The sequence below is a fragment of the Toxorhynchites rutilus genome, chromosome 3, assembly GCF_029784135.1.
Source record: "Toxorhynchites rutilus septentrionalis strain SRP chromosome 3, ASM2978413v1, whole genome shotgun sequence".
NCBI classification, from domain to species: domain Eukaryota; kingdom Metazoa; phylum Arthropoda; class Insecta; order Diptera; family Culicidae; genus Toxorhynchites; species Toxorhynchites rutilus.
Window position 1 is genome coordinate 320,280,130 of NC_073746.1, and position 21,391 is coordinate 320,301,520.

General features: G+C 39.3%; 3 protein-coding genes across 3 annotated transcripts; 1 reads left to right on the plus strand and 2 right to left on the minus strand.

Annotated features, from left to right (window-relative positions):
• Positions 1 to 5,499: 5,499 nt before the first annotated feature.
• LOC129778194 (SAFB-like transcription modulator) lies at positions 5,500 to 11,031 on the minus strand. Its single transcript, XM_055784937.1, has 8 exons — positions 10,774 to 11,031; positions 10,364 to 10,633; positions 9,627 to 9,804; positions 9,454 to 9,547; positions 9,361 to 9,389; positions 7,963 to 8,965; positions 6,572 to 6,700; positions 5,500 to 6,505 (listed from the first exon to the last, which is right to left on the minus strand). The coding sequence occupies exons 1-8, from the start codon at positions 10,897 to 10,899 to the stop codon at positions 5,863 to 5,865; spliced, it is 2,472 nt and encodes an 823-aa protein (XP_055640912.1). The 5' UTR covers positions 10,900 to 11,031; the 3' UTR covers positions 5,500 to 5,862.
• Positions 11,032 to 17,466: 6,435 nt separating this feature from the next.
• On the plus strand, positions 17,467 to 18,914 carry LOC129778761 (geranylgeranyl transferase type-2 subunit beta). The gene is made up of 4 exons (XM_055785863.1): positions 17,467 to 17,624; positions 17,691 to 17,795; positions 17,858 to 18,217; positions 18,277 to 18,914. The coding sequence occupies exons 1-4, from the start codon at positions 17,622 to 17,624 to the stop codon at positions 18,805 to 18,807; spliced, it is 999 nt and encodes a 332-aa protein (XP_055641838.1). The 5' UTR covers positions 17,467 to 17,621; the 3' UTR covers positions 18,808 to 18,914.
• LOC129778762 (transmembrane protein 256 homolog) lies at positions 18,893 to 20,258 on the minus strand. Its single transcript, XM_055785865.1, has 3 exons — positions 19,862 to 20,258; positions 19,127 to 19,423; positions 18,893 to 19,069 (listed from the first exon to the last, which is right to left on the minus strand). The coding sequence occupies exons 1-3, from the start codon at positions 19,943 to 19,945 to the stop codon at positions 18,926 to 18,928; spliced, it is 525 nt and encodes a 174-aa protein (XP_055641840.1). The 5' UTR covers positions 19,946 to 20,258; the 3' UTR covers positions 18,893 to 18,925.
• Positions 20,259 to 21,391: the final 1,133 nt, after the last annotated feature.

Genomic DNA, 21,391 nt, shown 5'->3' on the forward strand with positions numbered 1-21,391 from the left:
TCGTTATACCGTCAGGAAATTTTTTATACTGTAGGATTTTCAATAATTCATGAGTATCAACATTGTCAAATGCTTTAGATAAATCGAGGAACGTGACTATCGCACAGAAACCGTTTCTATTAGACTCTCTTATTTTTGACATGAGCGTATTAATACAATTTATTGATGACGTAAATTTTTTAAATCCAAATGAATTATTTGGAATTATGTTATTTGCTTCCGTGAATTTTACAATTTCTTTTTTAATATTTTTATTAATAGTTTTGAGAAAGACAGGGATTAAACTGATAGGTCTATAATTTATAGCTTCCATATCATTCTTTCCCGCTTTATGAATGGGTACAATTTTAATAATTTTCCAGTTATCTGGTATGTCAAAGTTCTTGAGAACTGAATTCATTATTTTCACCATTGTTTCAATTAGTACGCGATTTATATTTTTCAGAAAGTAGTAGGATATTCCGTCATTACCTGGCGCTGAAGAATCTTTTTTGTTTACAATTACTGAATATAAGTCTTGACAAGATATTTTAATGTTTATTTCAGCCGTGGGGTCTATTGCTAAGGGTTGGGAATTGTTATCATTATTCTGAAAATTAATGTTCATGAAATTATCAGCCAGATTTTTATTATTCATTATGTGTAAATTATTCTTTTTAGGGAAATTTCCGTTTAATTTTTTAACAATATCCCAAGATTGTTTAATAGTTGTCGCGGGGTTGATTTCTGCAATTAGGTTATGAAAGCTTCTCCTGCAGTGTTTTCTTATCAGTGATTTCAGTTTTGCTCTCGATTTTTTGAAATTTAGGAAATTAACCATTGTTAGATTGTTCATATATTCAATAAGATGATTTTGTTTTATGTTATATAGTGTTTGGATTTCTTCATTCCACCAATGTTTAGGTTTTTGTTTAGAGTTGGTCAATTCATATTTAGCTTCATTTATACTTTTTTGGAATTGTTCTGAAAGTTGTTTGGCATTTTCTATATTATCTGAATTTATACTATTTAGATTGCTAATCGCTTTCTTTTTATTTATGAATACTTTATGATTCTGTGTTTTATTTGCACCATTTATTATTCTGAATAATATCACTTTATGATTACGGAGGCGATCTGGCGTAGCGGTAACATCCATACCTCTCACGCTAAAGGTCACGAGTTCAATTCTCACTCCCGACATTCTTCCGAAATGGAAGGTAAAAGTGACGAACCAGCCAAATGTGTTGAAAGTCACTATAATAAAGAAATAAAAAAAAAAAAAAAACTTTATGATTACCTGATATTTCTTCTTCTATCACTTCCCATTCCACGAAAGGAGCTAGTTCATCTGAAATTAATGTTAGATCTATAGCTGATGGAATCGTATTAGGAGGTTTTATCAGTGTTGACGATCCATCATTCATAACTATTAGATTTGTATCATCTAATAAATTAACTAATAATTCTCCTCTTGTACAACTATTGTTTTGAATATTCCAAAGCGGATTATGGGCGTTAAAGTCTCCTGCTAGAACAGTACGAGTATTTTGTTGTTTGATGAAATCGAATAATTTTAAAAGTGGTTCTTTTATTTGTCTGTTCGTATGTTGAGGTGGAATATAGATAGAAAAGAAAAATATTTTATTTTTCTTATTTAGGGTTTTCACAGCAATTATTTCTAGCGGTTCAATTTGAGGTGGTTTAATTTCTTCAAACATAATTTCATTTTTAATGAGAAAACCTACTCCTCCATATCCTTCTTCGCGGCATTTCTTTGGGAACTTATATCCTGTAATGTTTACTATTTCATACGGTTTTAACCAAATTTCAGAAAGTATTGCAATGTCTACTTTTTCTTCAATCAAAAATTTTGCTAATATTTTTTTGGTTTCGGTTGGTCTAATACTCGTAACATTGTTCTGCAAAATTATCAAGTCTCTGGTAATATCCATAGTTAATTGGAAGATGAGTGAGCGTGTCCGCCCTTTTCTTCCCCTAAAATGATTATATTGTTAATTTCTGAATTAATTGTTTCGAGTATGTTTTCAGCTTTTTACCGCGTTTTTACCTTCTGTCGTCGCTTTTAGTTGTGAATCGATTTTATTGGTTAAACATTTCAATTTGAGAATCAAATCATTGGAGTTCATATGATGAATGAATCCTGATCTGATTTGACTAATAAGTTTTTCTTTCTCAATAAGTGTCATCTTAGGAATTTGAATTGTTACCGTGTTTATCTGATTGGTATTTTGTTGGTTTCTATTTTGGTTTCGTTTCTCAGTGTTTTGATTATTTTTGTTATGGTTCTGATCATCACTAATTTGATTGTTTTTTGTTTCAGTGTTTACCGGTGTGAGGTTTGGGAATTGTGAAAAATCTAGTCTAAATTGTGTGTTACTTTTTTTTGGGAACATAGCAGCTGCTTCGGTAAATGTTAATTTTTGTACTGTTATGGCTTTTTGGATCTGGAATTGTCTTTCCCTTTCAGGGCATTTTCTGTCATTTGCGTTATGTTCTTGTGAACAGTTGATACATTTCGGTGGAGTATTAGTAACACACTCTGCTGTCATGTGGTCTAGACTACAATTTCCGCATCGTGGTTTGGTAGCTTTGCACGCTACAGTTTTGTGACCAAACCTGTAACACTTTTGACACAACCTTAGCGGGAAGATGTAATGTTCTACTTTTGCTTGAATTCCATAAATCGAAACTTGCTCTGGCAATTTATCACCCTCGAAGTAGATTTTCACCGAATATGTTTCTATCAGTTTGTCCTCTATTTTTCTTTTAATCCTTTCTACCTTCGTGACCTTGAACTTTCCGCAGTTAATGTTATTGACTATTTCCGACTCCGTGATACATGGTGGGATACTTCTAATCACACCGATCGAGTCTTTGAACATGTTTGGAACATAAATTTTGTAATGAAATTCTTCTTTCAATAATTTAGAATTAATTAGATCTTCAGCATGCTGTGGTTTTTCAAAGGTAATTCTGTATCTTCCCTGCTCTTTTCAGTTCTTTGTATTGTTTGATTTCAGCATTATTTAAGGTTTTCGTAATTATCATAGGATGGATACTTTTTCCGGGGTCGGGCTTTTCCGGTTCTATAAAGAATGTTGTATATACTTTGTTTTTAATCCAGTTTTCTGGTTGTTTGTTTCTTTTTTCGTTCTTTTTTATTTTTTTCTCTTGAGTAATAGTTTCAGTGTTTGTTGTTTTTATGTTTTTTGGGGTGGCACCTATATGTTGTTTAACTTTTTTCCGATTCTGGGATTCCTCTTCGCTACTGTATATCATTTTCCGTCCCGTCTTTGTTTGTGTACTGTCCGTCAAAAAATTTCTATCGTCCGAGTCGTCAATCATTTTTACGTCCTCATCACTGTCTTCGTCCATATTTCGTCTCCTCGCTCCAACGGAGCGGCATGTAAGACCTAACCTATCTTTTGTTTTCCTAGATACTTTCACTATATTTGCAAAAAAAATATGAATGCTAGCCTATTTTGAAAAAAGTAAACCTGAAGGAACAATTTACAGCTTACCGTTAAATTGAATCCTGGAAAATTAATTCAAATAACCTTTGGAAATGAAAAACTAGTATGGAAAAAAGATTCAAAAGAAAAAACGTTACTCAATTCGACGCGCACTTAACAACACCACAACAATCACTCCATAGTATATATCCAGCAAATTTCCGTCCGAACGCAATCAGCGGCAAAACTCGAATGGTCCATTATTGTTAATCGATTATATTTAGATGAACCGATAAACGATCAATTTCAATTGAGAGGCTCAAAATGAAAGCGATATAAGTGATTTCTCTACACCGACTCTCTCTTTTGGTTATAACTTAGCTGCAAACACATTCCAAGCTGTATTTGACAATGTGAAAGATAGGTCAAAACCTCATCTATCGGATTCTATATCAAACTCAATTTGGAATGTTTTTTCAGTTGAGTTATTTACTAAAGAAAAAATGGCTGAAGAGAAATCGTTCATCGCTAGGAGTAGTACTAGGTTTTAGCAAAACATCTTACGGTGGGTTTAGACTAGTGATATATTCACGTGAAGAAATATGATGAGATTTATAGAAATCGCATCAACCATTAACACTAGGGCGAACTTATGTAATAAATATATTCATATTTTGGGTGAATATGTCCACCTGAAGTAGAACTGCCTGCAACATTAGTGATTGCTCATGAGTGAGAAATTCACCAGCGTTTACATATGCCTGAATTGATTCCATTCATAGTAATTATATATTCCTCGAAGAAGTGTATCATATATTGGTGGATCACACCATTGTGGATAATGGCGGTTCTTTCGGCTGAAGGAGGCCAGGATGATATACGGAATATGACTTGCACTGGAGAAAATAAAACACTTTGGAGTACAACTAAAATACTATCGGATTTATTCGCGATGCTACACTTTTGGCGTTTGGATTTTGAATGGTTATACAGAAAGAAAATGGTTCTCTTCGTTTGTTATGTTGTAAACTGAGAAATGCTGCTGTCTGTAGTAGTGCAATGCACCACACATTGCATTATTGAAGGGTGGGGAGAGGATTGGAAGGGGATAAGAATAGGGATGGACATTGAATTTGGAAATAGGGGTACTTGCTCAACATTTGCACTGTCGGTCGCGAACATATACATTCTCACCCGTTTACATCTATTTTCGCGTGAATAAATCCATCTATAGCTATAGATCTCCCTAATGTAAACCCGTCATTAGAATTGTTCTCAAGTACTTCGCCTGAAGGTATGCAGCGCATATAGTTTAGCTAAGCTTCGTGCATAAACTACGTAACGCATGAGGAGGATGAAGGTGGCGTTATTTATTACTTGTTTACGGTGTATCTTGCGTTACTTAGAGAGAGTGGATTCAAAATCGCCTTTTAGCATTACGAATTTTTATATCGCGGTAAAATCCAGATTGTGTTATATCTAAAGTATTACTTCAAATTAAATACTTAGATGGCGCTAGACCGAAAGCGATTGATAGTTTAGCTATTTGTTCAAGCGCCATCTATGTGTGAATGATTCAAAAATCACACAATTATTCTGCAATTCGATCGGAAGTTAAAGGTATTCGTACGTATTGATTTCGAATTAATTCGCATCATGTCAGGGATGCCACATTTGCACTGCTCCGTCGGATTCGAGTCGGAACGGATTTCAGAATAGGGGTGAATTTCTCAGTAACCGGATGCTCACAAATAAAGGCAACATGACAGTGGTGATCATGTTTCAGCAGCCCTATTCTGTATTCCGACGGATTTCCATTTCATACGGAACCGTTATTTCGTTCGAGTTATAATTTTGCGTTCCTTATTTCGAACGTTTTGCCCATTTAGAGAAACGAAGAGAAACAGATCAAACGAAATGCAAAAACTACTCGAACGGAATGTTATCAACTCGTTCGAAATACAGAATAGTCAATGAATTTGAGCAGTGTTACGTTAGAATAGAACTTTGACGGGTTGAAGTAAAAAATGAAAGAGTTGTATTACATTTTTCATGATTCTTTTATTTCTAGTATCTTAGTAATTTTCATATTGATTACAGCAGAAAATCGATCTAAACATTCGATAGTCATACACTTACTTGGTGGATCCAATTAAAAAGCATTTGGGAAACGTATGATGGTCAAATGGAGTGTGGAAGCGTATTTCATTAATTCGAAGGTTACACATCTTCGGTTGTTGTAAACGATCGTTCTTCCTTGGCATTTCCTTATATTCTAACTTTAAAGTACACTTAAGCTAACAAATAATGCAACTTCCTGATTCGTTCCCTCTCTCTCTCCACGCACTGTGGAGAAACGAATCAACCAAATATAATACACACAGGCACGGTGTACCCTTGCTAATTATTAGTATCGCCCGTTATCGAAGCGCCCTGACACAGGTGCCCCATACCGATCTTGCGGTCGTCCACTGCCGCCACCACCACCGCCGCTCATGAACTGGCTTTGCCTTGAGGTGTCCATGAAGGGACCTGAACTCATTTGGGGTGCTTTTCTCTCGTTATACGTCCGATCGTAACGATCCTGACTGTTTTCCATTCGCCAGGCGTCATTATTCATGCTAGGAGCCATACTCATCTGCGCCGGGCCGGAACTGTTATGCCATGGACCATTTCCACCGCCACCACCACCTCCGGTACGATCCTGGTAGCGATTATCGACGGAATCTATATAACGCTTCGGGGCACCACCATTGCGATCGCGGTCATCCCGGGGACCACTGTTGCTACGATAATCGTTACCTCCAGTGCGGCTATCCTGATAGCGACCACCATCCATCGATTGCATCGGTCGGTCCAATTCGCGCTTGTAATCGTCCATCACGCCACCGTTCCGCTTGAAGCCACTATCACGCCGGTAGTCATCCACCTGACGTGGTTTGAAATCGTCCCGTGATTTGAAGTCGTCCCGTTTCGGGGGATAATCATCGCGCTTCGCGGGTGGGTAATCATCCAAGCGCTTCTTGTCCACAGGAGCGTACGCACCACGACTGGAAATAAAATATGAATGATTGTTACACGTGTGATGGGAGAGAGAAACAACGAGTTAGACATACCTCGACGCAGAGATGGACGGCGGAGGAGGTGCCTCAAAGCGACGATCTCCTACAGGTCGTTTACGCTCATCATCATAGTGAGTGTGTTCAGCCGCCGGACGCTTCAGGTTCCGTTTCGCCTCTTCAATCCTAATGTACCACGTACGACACAAGAATGCACAACAAACGGTTCAAAGTGGGAGAAAGAAATGTGAAAAACGAAAATCGATTAGTGTGTTTAAAAATTATATGCGCAGGCGCAACTTTTCGATCTTTTTTCCCGAGTGTTATTCACTTTTATGCTCAACAATGTGTAATACATGACGAATATACCAATTGATTTTTATTGCTCCATGGCATAGAAATCATTGGGAGTATAATTGCTTGGAAATAGCCTCCTGCAGTGTGGAACGGAACATCATCACACAGGCTTCTATTTGAACGGAATACATATCGAGAAATGCTGACACGATAGAGATACAGTGTGACAAAATATTTCCCACTATGACCAAACATAGCTTCTTGTAGGGATGGTGGTAGTGGTACTGCATCGATAGATCAAAACGTTGGGTTTCGGTTTGTTGACTGGTGTTGTGCTGCATCAAATTGCTGCTGAAGGGACGAATGACCATCGGGTTCAAGTCCCTTAAAACCAAAAACTGAACAGAACTGATTGCTGCTGCTGCTGCTCCTGGCTGTCCCTTGAAGATTCTGGTCATACTTTTTTTTTTATCAGTATTTGGTGCCTGTCCCGATCGAACGTGATGAATTATAAAGGCTTTAAACTTTTCAGTTCATTCGCCCCCAAACGTCTGTCCCATTGTGTTATGCTGATGAAATATGAGGCTGCCGTTTTTGATGAAATTCTTCCTGTCGAATGCACACACACGTTGAACTTACCAAACGGTCTACGAGAGATTGAAGTGTTGTCTACGGTAATCTGCGTCCACTAAAGTGCAATCCTTGCTTTACTTGACTTTTCGTCTTATTTAAAAATGAGCTAAGCTGACTCTGCGGTTGAGCTGATGCTATTGACAACAGCATGTTCATTTCCATCTTCATTTTGACCGTCTTGGTGAATATTCAATCTTAGCTGTTGTCTGGAAGCTTGTCTGTATAAGATAATATTCCGCAGACAATTGCTATGTGATCGTTATGGTTGCAGCGGGAGATATTTTGTCACTGTATATTTGATCTATTCTGACGAACGCGTGGAGGGGAATGGTTTGAAACAAAAAAAAACACTACTAGCTTCAAGTTTTCCGAGGACTGCCCAAAAATACTGCAAAGTTAATCACATACACTTTGCAATTTTACGTTTACTGTGTGGCAGAGCCTTTGATTTTGGGGTGAATGCCGATAAAATAGAGAAAGAAAATGATTAATCTAAAAGAGATAAATTTCAACCGTACTTCCTTTGCTGACGCTTCAGCTCCAGGCGCTCAAGTTCAATCTTCTCACGTTCCAGCTTCTGTCGCTCGCGTTCGATTCTCAGCAGCTCCGATTTCTCCTTCTCGATGCGTGCTCTTTCCATGGCAAGCTTCTCGCGTTCGCGTCGCAACAGCGCTTCTTCCTCACGTTGACGATCACGGATCTCCCGGCGGCGACGTTCCTCCTCGCGCAGCTGACGCTCCTTCTCGCGCAGACGCTGACGCTCGCGCTCTTCACGTATTTTCTGCAGCGACAGAACCTCCCTCTCACGATCTCTGTTGCGCTGTTGTTGATCCCTGCGGCTCAAATCACGACGATCACGATCTCTCGCAAGTTGATCATCCTTCTTGGGGCCATCTTTGTCCTTATGGTTGTCATCTTTCCTCTTGTCGTCTCTGGATTTATCGTCCTTCTCTTGGGATCTTCCACTGGCAGGAGCTTGACTCTTGCTTCTGACGTTAGACTTGCTTCTAGGTGGCGATCTGGCGCGAGACCTGCTTCGGTGTCGGTTTCTGTCTCTATCGCTACTTGCTTTGCCGCTATCTTCTTTCTTCTCATCTTTATCTTTGCCACTGTTGCCCTCGGATGTCTTTGATGATTCGGATTTTCCGCTGCTAGCAGCTGCCTTCGCCGGACCCAAATCGGACTTTGCTCTCTCCACCGAGATCATTCGTCCGTGCAGCTCGGTGCGATGTAAATGCGTGATGCATTCCGTAGCGTCTTTAGCCGATGCCATCGTCACATAGCCGTAGCAACGTGTTCCGGGTGTGCGCGTGTTGGTCACCACTTTCGCCCCAATCACTTTGCCATACTTGGAGAAAATCAGCTTCAGATCGGTCGCACGGGTTAATGAGGACAATCCCGATACCCAAAGATTGCGTGACACAGTTGAGGTTGATTTCTCGCTCGCGTTCGGTGATGATTTTGCCTTGGAATCGCCGGAACCAGATTTTGCAGAGGTCGATGAAGCTTTGCTGGCATTCTCTGCAAACACAGATTCCGCATCCAAACGAACGAGAAATATAGAAACATTATACATTATTTTTTTGGTAGTGGCAAGTACATAGATTGTTGCTGTTGCAAATGTTCTTTGTAATTTTCATCGCGGACTGTTCCTTTTCCGAACCCCACGCTTTAATCTTCTTCCGGAAAAATTGAAAACAAATATTTTATCACTTGCATGATGATTAACCTAATTTGGTCTCACAATAAACACGAACACTGGGGGAGAGCAGAGCTCACGAGATTTCACAAGAGTTTCAGCTCTCGTGAAATCACAAACAAAACAATGTGTAATGAAAACCATTCTAATAATAAACTTAGCCTATAGTTAACGGAGTGAATGTCAAATTTTACATTCCGTCATAGTCAAAATTTACCTTTGTCATCTTTAGCAGTCGTGTTATCACTGTAACGAGAAATGGATAGTTTAATAAAAATCATCTTTCAGTCTACAAGAAAAAAAACATTACCTGGATGCTTCAGTTATCTCGATCTTATCACTACCTTCTGTGCCTTTGGAATCGACCTTTTTCTCCTCATTTGTTGTCTTGGTAACATCGCCAGCTGCAATCCAACCAAAATCAATATTTGCTCTGTCCTAATTTCGTATTTGCGGACTAATTTTATGTGTATAGATAATTACCTTTCTTATCGCTTTCGACATTGCTATCGTCGTGAAGCAACTTTTCGTCGTCCTCGCCGATGGTAAGATTAAGTGAATCTTCATTGTCTGCTTCTTTGGTGTCCTCCTTGGTATCCTTTTTCTCTTCAGTGGCCTTTTTGGGCACACTTTCTTCCTTCTTGATGTCTTCTTTAGCTTTCTGTGAAGCAAAAAAACATGATTAGTTTCAATAAATTCAGAAGCGATTGAAATGCGTTGATATTCTAAAAATCAATCCATAACCTAGAAAGAACGTAATGGTATTTTTTAAACACATTCTCTAGGCGTACAGTTCATAGAGAAAACCAAAATGAATGAGATTCATAAAAAACTATTTAATATAATTTAATAGCTAAAACAAATTCTCCCCACGTTTCGGAATCTAGAAAAATAAAATAACAACTGGTTTTCTGATCGTATTAGCAAAAAATGCCAAAAGTAAGGATTTACACCCAATATCGAAATGTGTTCTGCTAGTAACATTTTGTCCATTTCAAAATATTCTAAAAAAAATGCTAGTTCATTTGGGCACAATGCGTCAATCGATTATCACCTGATTTTTACTAATTCTTTTCATGGTCTTGATAACATATGTGTAACCTTCAAAAAAAAAAGTAGTCCACCCCGAAAATGTTGTCACTCCCTAACTCGATACATTAACGATGTCCTTCCACGCCTTATATAATTTTCTCAATCTGAATTAGGGAGAGAATACTCACTTTCTCCTGGTCGTCTTCCGTCTTTTTGGCGGCGTCTGTATCCGCAGATGAGCCTTTGTTGTCTCCCTTGTTCTCTTCCGCTCCATTCTTGTCTGAGGTATTTAAATTATCGCCTTCCTCCCCATTAGTGCTGCTGTCAGCAGCCGCATTCTCCGCCGTATCATCGTCCGACTTCCCAGTAGCGGGCTTGGTCTTTTTAGCTGGTGTCTTTCCGGTGACGGTAACCTCAAATTCGAATGTTTCCGGATCTTGTTTTTCATCCTTCAGGGCCTATAACAAACAAAAAATGGAACCAGGATAGTCACACCCCAACCGAAAAAAAAATAAAATCGATACTTTTCTAGGAAACAATCCAACATGGCGACTAATGGTGCAAAATTAAAATGTCTGCCGTCTTACATGGTGCTTACCTGCGTTAGCCGTTCGATAAGCACATTCTTCACACCATTGCCGTCCTTGTTGCGTTTCTCCAGTTCCTGTTTAAGATCAACTACCCGCAACTCGCTCAATTTTCTTTTTTCCACCGTATCTGCCATGACTATTTCCAAAACTGTTTATTCGAGATACAAGCGACCCGATAGTTTGAATCCTTTTTGCATATGTTTCGACGCGATAAAAATGCACACACGACAGTACCGGACGAGTGATGAATGAAGAATGAACAAAGTCTGTAAAATCTCGCTGCCAAATTAGTTTTCGTGTTGGCAGTACCGTAGACCAAGGCACTTGCATAAATGTAGAACAGGTGAAGCAACATCATCACTTCAACAAGAAGGGGATTACGGTTTGTGGAGCGGGGGTTGTTTGTTTTGTTATTGCTAGGATACGCCATTTTTGCATTTTCACATGCAAGAGTAGTGGATATGAGAATGAAATTCTACAAAATCATTCTTTCTTTTTCACATAAATTCGCGAAACCCGAACATAGTAGGCATCGTTCGAATAAGCGTCGTAGCAGTTTGTAGAGAGCCGCCGGCAGCGTTCTGATGCTGTTTGTAGACAATACCGACAGCATTTCCAATATGGCTGAAAGTGCATTTCATATGATTGTTTCACCTGGTACATATAGAGGCGCCTTGCCGTAGACAAGTTCAGGCCAAGATAAATATATGTCAAGGGAAAGCCAACGCTACACGATGCTACGAACACCCTCGAATGCTGGACGCTCGATGATTCGACGCATCGTGTAGTCGACTGACGAGCTACAAACCTCCAATGTCGAGTGTCGAATATTCGCGTTGGAAGGTAATCCGTTCGTTGTGGATTACCTTCCAACGCGAGTGGCACGAGTCAAAGGATTTTTGTCATTCGTTGATTCGACACTCGATGACATTCGATACAGCGCTACACGATTCATCCGAATCTATCTTTGACAGATTGGTTTGTTTACAAGTTTTAGATGAAGGAACTATGAAATTGATTCATAAAAATCAAAATATTCGGCAAAATATTGCAGTTTTATAATGTTGATTTCAAGCATTTCTAATTTACAACCCGATATCAGTACAATTGCTACGGCAGCAATTTCAATACTCGCATCGTCATCCACTTTCCTAACGTTTTTGATGGTAAATAAAAACAATAAATGTTCGATCCGAATACTCGCCGATTGTTTGGACCGATTGCATTGAATCGAACATTCACTTCATCGGGTAGCAGCACATTCGTCACAACATTTGTCGATTCATCGAGTCAAATGTTTGAAACCAACGTTCGAGTGAAACGTTGGACGAATCGTGTAGCGCCCGCATAAGCTGGAAAACGTGTCTGTAAATATGCAACCATTTTATGTGTTGTTTTTTTTTGCGATTCGGGTCAACGAATCTGAATTTGACAGCGAGTTTATATGTAGCAAATATAAACAAAACGGGAAAAAAAGCAAATATAAACAAAAAAGGAAAAAGTGGTGGATTTGAACAAGCAGTTTTGCACGGATAATAAATTAATTAATATGGTCATTGAAGGTAATTTTGTTTACTTGGTGGAAGGAAATGCAACGCGTTGATATAAAGATTTCTGCCACGGTTGGTTATCAATGGCTAAATCGCTTTCCTAAGCCGTTGAAGCCATTCAAGGTACCGGTTTTTTCGCCCGTTTTCGATGTAAGGTTACCATATTTCTGATTAATATCCTAATTTGTAATCAGGAACGACGATACAAATCGAGCGACAGTTATGTTCAATGTTAGGATCATAATTTTCAGTATCACTAACATAAACAATTGGCTTTACTGTTAGGGAAATTTGTCCAACCTTTCAGGTCCGCTAGTAGCGCTAGTAGAAAGATTCTGCACTTCTTTTAGTAGGGATTAAATAAGGGTCAGCACTAGACTTCCGAGATCTCGCATAGCAAAAGAGACAGTGTGCATTGCGTTATTCAGTCTCGCATCTCACAAAGTCATTGGGAGCTGCTGCAACAAATGAGCGAGGCAGAAGGCAGCCGAGTGAGCAGAATTTCTGTGCGCGCTTATATTTCGAGAGATGAGTATCGATTTTTTGTTCCTCACAACTCTTCCATGTGCAAGCGATGAGACCGGGCTTTAGCACGCGAGCTTAGGATTGGCTCTTTCTCTTCTCTTACGTAAAATTTTGTGATGTGTTCAGGAAGGTCTCGTCGCGTTTCGATGCGAACGATGCACATGTGTTGTGTACACGAAGAGATACTCGTGCATTAGTGCTCGCGAGACTTTCACGTCTACCTGCCTCAAAGTGACATTTGGTTAGGCCTTCTGAGATCTCGCACAGCACCTAGAAGAGACAATGTGCTTTGCCCTATTCAGCCTCATATCTCACACAATCATTGCGAGCTGTGTGCAACAAATGAATGAATTGATTGGATGACTTTAGCAGCGATATTTATGTGAAATAGTTCTTCATCACTAATTGTTCTACGTGCCATATTACGAAGACAACTTCCCCCGACAGAACCAAATGTTACTTTGAGGGAAGCACACGAGGAAGTCTCGTGAGCACCAACACATGTGCATCACTCATGTTGAGGTGCAACGAGGTATTCTTGAGCACATCTCAATATTTTACGAAAGAGAAGATAAGGAGCCGAACCCAGGCTCGTGTGCTAAAGCCCGGTCTCATCGCTTGCACATGAAGGGGTTGTGAGGAAGAGAAAATCAATACTCATCTCTCAAAATTAAGCCGCGCGCACAGGAAGACTGAAAACCTCTCAATATTTTACGAAAGAAAATAGAAAGAGCCAATCCCAAGCTCGCGTGCTAAAGCCCGATCTCATCGCTTGCACATGGAAAGGTTTTGAGGAAGAGAAAATCGATACTCGTCTCTCGAAAATAACGCGCGCACAGGAAGACTGGTCAGCACTATGTGATTTGACCATGCAAATAATTTTTCAAAATTATTTTGATTCAATGTTTGCAATTTTATAACTGCATTCAAGCATGTTAATCTCAAGGTACACTACAAGAAGGTACACTTTTTCGGTTCTGTATTGTGTATCAGAAAATGAAACAATGGTTTATGAGGTGAAAACCTGTGAAACACGTTGCAGTAAACTCGACTCTACCACAACGTATTTGTATGTTTCATAAACTGCAATAGAATTGATAGAAAAACGGCACTCTAAAATACAATTGAAAAACATACGATTTGTTTACACTTCCATCATACAACCATGAAATCCGGTAGAAAGAAACACCGTCCCTTCTATGTCCCAAATTTCAATTGACTTTTACAGACCTTTTTAATTCTAAGAAACATAAATGAAAGCCTTCGGTTTGGGAAAATTGAATGAAAACATTATATATCTATATGCGGTGCTTTTTGCAATATAAATCAAAACCTCATTAAATGGACCAACAAAGCGTTGAAAGAGTAGGCGAAACGAAACACCGTTTTATGAGCTTTTTGATGTTCTTGATGCTTTTTCTTCTTTTTCTTTAATGATACTAACGTTCCTGAAGTTCCAATCAATCAAAGTTTCAATCGCTAACCGTTCATCTAAGAGAACTAGTTCTTTTGAACTGTTCTTTCGTTCAGCGGTATCAATACTGGTATCAAGAACAACATTGAGTTTTGTGAGGAATTGAAGGTGCTTCTTTTTTTTCTTTTAAAGGTGCAAATGTTTCTCATTCGGCGTAAGGTGAATGAGATATTTTGATTAGTGCAAAATATGTGCAATTTTCCATATTTTCTGTTGGGACTCAACCTAGGTTCCATGCGAGATTATGTTTAATAATGGTTCCATCAGAGATAAAAAATCCCATAACAACATTTTTTCAATTTTCAAAAACAATCCTGGAAATTACTGTCTCGATAATGTGATATCCTGCTATCTATAGCTCATCTGACTGAAATGAAAGTGCTTTCCAATCCTATTCGTTTGCACACTCCATGTAACATACGTAGTACTGGGTAAATACTCTGTTTAGGATGCCGCATCCTCTCACCGCACAAATTCAACCTGTTTAAACGTTGGCCTTAGTCTTCTACCGGCTCAGGTATTTTTTTTTGCCCTTGGACTTTTCCAAATTCGATCGATAAGACATTGTTGGCCTTGGTCTATAACCGGCTCTACTTTCTGTTTACACTGTTGGCCATGGTCTATCAGCGGCTCAACTTTTTTTACATTGTTGGCCATGGTCTTTCACCGGCTCAACTTTTCATTCACATATTGACCCCGCGCATAACCCAACTCGACTTTTTGACGTAGGACTACGTCTTTCATTTCTGTACCGGGGTGTAAGTTCAAAGTTTCGAAAACGAGAGAGACGCTGGACTGCAAGGTTTTGGACGTTAATACCTCTTTTCCGGCTAAACGGAGTGGTATGATAATCATGTCAGACATTAGCACATATTTACAGATATTTCAAATTTGTATCGCATATATTTGAGAAAAAAACATCTGGCATCCCAGAATTTTATTTGTTTCGCTCAGAGAGGTCAGATATTTCTTTTGCTTCAGTCAGTACCGTATCTGGCATTGCGCATTTCGAAACGAGTAACTCGTTTCGAGAAAATTCGAACTCAAATCGAAATGGTTTTAGTATTATGTTTATTTTTCAAGTGTACTAGATTTAGAGCAAAATTTGTCTCGTAGAGAAATGTAAAATTTTTGGGTTCGTAAACAAAGCTGGTCAAAGGCATGTCAAAATGGTCGAAACGAACAAAAATCATTCGTTTCGAAATGCGCAATGTCACCCTTGATTTAACTTGGCCTGTTGTTAGCATAAAAAATTCTTTGTGTATCAGTACATTCTGCCGAATTTGCAAGTATTTGATTGAGATTTAGTGACACGGTTGATTGTATCCTGTAAAGTTTAACATTATTATTTGTTTTGGTCGTAGTTGCTGCTGCTCTCTGCGCTCTCAGTGCTAAATTGTTGCTCTGGCTCCGGCTCCGGCGTTTACAACGGCTTCTGAAATGGATATGCAGTTCGGTGATGATGACTCGCGGCTAGATACATGAAACACAAGCTCCATGCGATATATATATATTTGGAGAAAATAAATAGATTTCATGAAATGGAAACAATTCCGGTGTGCTTATTCGTCCGATTGAGGGATAACCGATCCACTACCGCTTTCACAAAATTCAAACTACTTGCAATTCGTCACTCGCACTGTGAAAATTGATGATAAATTGAATTTATTGAAACATACAATACTATTACTATCGATTTTATACGATCCAAAACGACACTTATTATTTCTCTTCCATTTTTCATTTGTTTTTCTGCGCTGTCGACACCTCAAGACATATCGACGATTGTCACCTAGAAATCCCAGTTCATGTGACAATCGTCACGTATATTTGAGAACGGGAATACGGTGAGAGTTCATTCAAGTGAGATTTCTCACGGCACACGCCTGGTGGAATCGCGTGACATACGTGACAATTGTCATCTCACCTCACACGCCACGCAGAATCACGCCGATTTTCAGTTCTTGCAATAATGTCGATATAAAGGTTATGTTTTGTTCGTCTATTTCCATCGAATATAATTCCAACATACAAAATGGGCACTTAAGCACTTGTATGGGAACTAGTTTACGCTGGCACAAGTTGCAAATGGGCCCACTTCCACGCTCGAAGCATTTTGCTGCTGGATGATTGGCATGTTGGTGTCGATTCCGTCGAGATAGTTTATTCTGCACAACAATTGGTATATATTTGGTGTGACACTTCATTTCTTTTCGACGAAAATAGTTTCGCGGTCGAGAAGAAATATAAATGTATAATTATATTTTAATTAAAACACACTACTTACCTCCGAATTGCATCACTTTCATGAGGGAAATGGTGACTGCGAACTTTGCTCCACACAGTTGCTCAGATATGAAAACACTCTAATACCAGGGACAGACATACAGCTGTACTTGCGTTGTACGTGTACAGCGTTGTACAGGTACCATCGTACCATGACAGACATACTTTGGTTGTATTTTCCACCACATATTTCAATGAAAAAGGTTTTTATTTAATGTCTAAACTATCAAACACAACAAACAAGTTTCCAATCTGAGTTATTAACTTAAGAGAAAGTCAATGAAAAGAACGTTTATCAAGTGATTTGATTCTGCTTGTTCATGCTACCCACCACTAACCGTCTATGGCGCTGCGCACAGTACAACTGTAGCCATGTACAGCGGTAAAATAGGTCGGTACAGGTACAGCGATTGTACCGAGTTGCTTGCATGGTTCTAGCGCTGTACATGGTGACAGACATACAATTTTCGAAGTACAACGCTAGTACAGCTGTATGTCAGTCATAAGTATAAATTTATCAAGTAAAATGTACTGATCTCTCGTGAGAATGTATATTACATCTGACATTTGCTTTACGAAGTTTTGGTAAAATGTACTAATAATGTGTGCATTCTACCAATGTATCGACTACTAAAGATTTGGTAACTCCCAGCCGGGTGCTATGATTGATGCTAGGATCGTTAGCAAAATCTCAAGCAGAACTGTCAGTGGGATACAAAATTTATGTGAAAACAAAGGAAAAATGTCAGTGGGATACTCGATATGTTGGCTCCTGTCAGTTCAATAGGGGTTCTCTAAAGACGACACCGAGGTGGTAACTCCAGTTATGAAAGATTTCTTCTAGTGTAGTCACGTTGTGACATTTGACAGCAAAGCTCTGAAACGTCTACTTCACTTCAATAAAATTGACTTTCGCTTTTGTTTTGTCGGTCATATCAATTAATTATATCTGACGATGATTGGAACCTTTGGCAAACAAGATTGTCCTGTTGAATCATACAGTGATTAGTTGCAGTCAGAAATGGTAAATAAGTCTACAAATTTTCTGTCGACTTTTTGCAAATTAACTGCTTTATTGTTTCATTTGAAGGCTTTCGTGAAAAACGATGTATCGATCAGTCATGAACCCAGGGAACTTCTATTCGATAAACACGTAGAATACATTGCCAATCATGGGAATGATAAAAACGACTACGTGAGTTTTAGGTTTTTTACAGGGCTGTTTTTCTACAAAGTTCTCATAATTTTGTTTTGCAGGAGTACTGCATGACGGAGTTCCTGCGAATGTCTGGCATTTATTGGGGCGTAACCGGCCTGGATCTGATGCACAAATTAGATCGTCTCGATAAGCAGGAAATTATCGATTTCATTAAGAGATGCCAGTGGCCGGTGAGTGGTGGGATCTCCGCCTGTGAAGGGCATGATCCGCATATACTTTACACGCTGAGTGCGGTGCAAATTTTATGTATCTACGATTGCTTGTCGGAGATTGACACGGAAGCCGTGGCACGGTACGTTAGTTCGTTGCAGCAGCTCGATGGTAGCTTTTTTGGTGACAAATGGGGCGAAGTTGACACCAGATTTTCTTTTTGTGCCGTTGCCATTCTAAGTTTGATTGTAAGTATTACAATGCTGTTCGAACGATGAACGTATTTTTAGATATATTTTTCATTAAGGGTAAAATGGACGTTATTGATCTTGAGAAAGCGGTCAACTTTGTCATGTCTTGCTGCAACTCCGATGGGGGTTTTGGTTCAAAGCCAAACGCAGAGAGTCATGCTGGCCTAATCTACTGCTGCGTAGGGTTTCTCTCAATAACAGATCATTTGCATCGGTTGGATTGTGAGAAGTTGGCTTGGTGGCTTTGCGAAAGACAATTGCCAAGCGGTGGGCTAAATGGCAGGCCTGAGAAATTGCCGGATGTTTGCTACTCATGGTGGGTTCTGGCATCGCTTACAATCATGGGTCGGCTGCACTGGATTAGTGCAGAAAAGCTGGAGAAATTCATCCTCTCCTGTCAGGACGCAGAGACTGGAGGGTTTTCTGATCGTACGGGTAATATGCCAGATATTTTTCACACATTGTTCGGTCTGGGAGCATTATCATTGTTGGGAGATCAAAGGTTGCGTCAAATAAATCCTACTTTATGTATGCCGCAGTATGTGATCGATCGATGCAATGTGAAACCTAAGGTAATTGAACTCTAAAACCTTTCACTGAGTTGACAAATCTTCAGTATACAGCCTCTTACCATGTAATATTCTCTATATAAGGAATAAAACAAGAATAAAGTGAGCTCTATACGATGATGAAATATTTTATTTCTTATAATATGAATGAAAGCCATCCGAAAATTAGCAGAAATCCACCAATCGGAGTGAATTTGCTAACGCGACGATCGTTGGTAAATGAAATATAGTAGCAGGTGCCACAAAATAAAGCCATTCCAGAAGTCAGCAATAGAGCAGTCTGAAAAAATCCACGAATAAAACGTGATAAATGCACACTAATACGTATTATACTAACCAGACGAGGCCTTCTAGCTAACGGTGCCGCGAGAAGAACAATCGAATGAAGAAGATGATAACGATTTGCTGTTTCAAAGATGCTTTTTGGATCACGTTCCTTATCATCGACGACTTTGAAATGATGATGAGCTCCATATGCGCCGAGCATGACAGCCGCAGCGCCACTGATTCCGGCCAGCCTCAAAACATACCGGCTGGACCCAAGCAGCTTCCACATCGGTGGCATTGCTTCCGAGGCCACGGTACTGGCACTCTTGCTGGCTGCCTGTTGAACGGATGCTAGGTTTCTGGATTTCTGAGAATTTTCGTTTGAGTACAGAGAAAGGAACATTATAATGTTATGTTCGGAGTATTAACCCGAAAAACTGGGAGTATTCACATTCCAGCCGTGATAGCAATCTTGCTCAAAGAGAACGGCTTGTGTTCAAATCTCATTTTGAGTTATACTTCAATTTTCTAAACAAAAACATGTTTACCGCTTTTGGGTTAACTTTAAATTATTTATATCGCAGAAGATATTTCTGATGGCATTTCCAGAGAAGGAAAAAAAATACAAGATCATCCGAGTTTAAGCAGAGCTTGAGATTTGTGATGCAATAAGAAAAAGAATAATCCAATCGGGGTCGTTTTTCAACATAATACGCAGCTAATCCGGCGAATCGAAAGTAACACAAACACTGCAGCAATCCGAGGATAGCGGACAACAAAAACAAAAACTTCGACTTATACTTACTTTTTCCGAAGATAAAAATGACCAAACGCCGCTGGCCACAGGATTGTGGAAAAGAACGTAATTCATTGCGTCGTGGACACCCATTTCTTGGATCTTGATTGCGAATTATCCCTAAGATAATAAAGCGGATGGACAGATTCACGCACAGCTGATTCGAATTGAAAATTTCGCTGATGCAAATTATCGATTAGTACAAAGTGTTGACGGCATTGAATGTATCTACACTGTTATCAGGTATTCAGTAAGGGTCGTTGTGTTGGTTTAGTCAAGACGGGTCTATGGTACTAGGTGAGGCCGTTTCGTCACTAAGTTTGTTAGGGGAGCGGTATATGAAAACAGTACGGAAGAAAGCTGAAGGGGAATTATTTGCTTGTAGCGTGGAAGAGACAGACTGATCACGAGCGAGCTTCGGCACTAGCGTATTGTGTTTTGTTTACAAACAAAGTGGTTTTAGCAAGTTGGCCCACCTTAGGATATACTTCTAGGCGCCTTGGGTTTAGTCAAGGCGCCTAGAAGTATATCCTAAGGTGGGCCAACTTGCTAAAATCACTCTTCAGCCATCTTGAGAGTCTACTGTGTTTTGTTGGTTAACAAAGCACAATACGCCTGTGCCCAAGCTCGCTCATGATCAGTCTGTCTCTTTCACGCTTCAAGCAAATAATTTCCCTTCTGCTTTCTTCCGTACTGTTTTCATATACCCCTCCCCTAACCAACTTAGTGACGAAACGGCCTCACCTAGTACCATAGACCCGTCTTGGGGTTTAGTATATCCGCGATGACAGATGCGATTTCTGATGACGACATTCGAGTTCGGAACCACAATTTGGGTCCCAAACTCGAAAGTCTAATCTCTATCAGATTAGAAAGCACAAAGCCAATTTTAAAACGTTAAAATTTGAATGAAAATTTTTAAAGCATGTTATTTAATAACTTAAAAAACATATTACTGACTATTATTTGACCATTTGTCTATAAATGTCCGTTAATTTAGTTGAAACTCTTCATCAGTGCTGAAAATATTCATGTTCACGACATTCAAATACGGCGAGTTCCAGCCTGCGTTGTATTGATAACGTACTGCTCAAGCGAGAGTCGATGAACAATGAACACCAGTGGAATGAACATCAACATCAGCATGCCGTGAAGTTCATTTTTCATTTTTATCTTAAATTTGGCCATGATATTCGTAATTTCAAAATTGAAGATCATTGCGTGTTAGTGAAAATCGAAGCATGAAATTTAACATCAACCAATTGAGAGTGAAATCGATTAATGGTAAAGGATGGCGATTCACCACACAAAATTCTTGTTTTTGGCTACTTCGGCAACGGAATGTATAGTATAACTATTGCTATGATTTATGAATCTACTCCCGATTGGCCGGAAATGGCATACACCCCCTTTATATGGGCAATGGGTGACAATAACAGACGAGAGGAAAACGAACATAATCTCGTTTTGATTTCCGGTTTCATGATACTGGCTCTAAATGATCAGCAACTATATAAAACCCCTACGATGTGGGTATTG

Excerpts from the sequence above, each read along its gene's own strand:
- LOC129778762 (XM_055785865.1), bottom strand. The coding sequence starts at position 19,945 with ATGGGTGTCCACGACGCAATGAATTACGTTCTTTTCCACAATCCTGTG. Across the intron at positions 19,424-19,861 it reads CATTTTTATCTTCGGAAAAA|AAATCCAGAAACCTAGCATC; the intron begins GTAAGTATAAGT and ends GAAAATTCTCAG. Across the intron at positions 19,070-19,126 it reads TAGCTAGAAGGCCTCGTCTG|ACTGCTCTATTGCTGACTTC; the intron begins GTTAGTATAATA and ends GGATTTTTTCAG.
- LOC129778761 (XM_055785863.1), top strand. Across the intron at positions 17,796-17,857 it reads GGAATGATAAAAACGACTAC|GAGTACTGCATGACGGAGTT; the intron begins GTGAGTTTTAGG and ends TTTGTTTTGCAG. Across the intron at positions 18,218-18,276 it reads TTGCCATTCTAAGTTTGATT|GGTAAAATGGACGTTATTGA; the intron begins GTAAGTATTACA and ends TTTTTCATTAAG.
- LOC129778194 (XM_055784937.1), bottom strand. The coding sequence starts at position 10,899 with ATGGCAGATACGGTGGAAAAAAGAAAATTGAGCGAGTTGCGGGTAGTT. Across the intron at positions 9,805-10,363 it reads CGGAAGACGACCAGGAGAAA|AAAGCTAAAGAAGACATCAA; the intron begins GTGAGTATTCTC and ends TTTGCTTCACAG. Across the intron at positions 6,506-6,571 it reads CCGTCCATCTCTGCGTCGAG|TCGTGGTGCGTACGCTCCTG; the intron begins GTATGTCTAACT and ends TTTTATTTCCAG.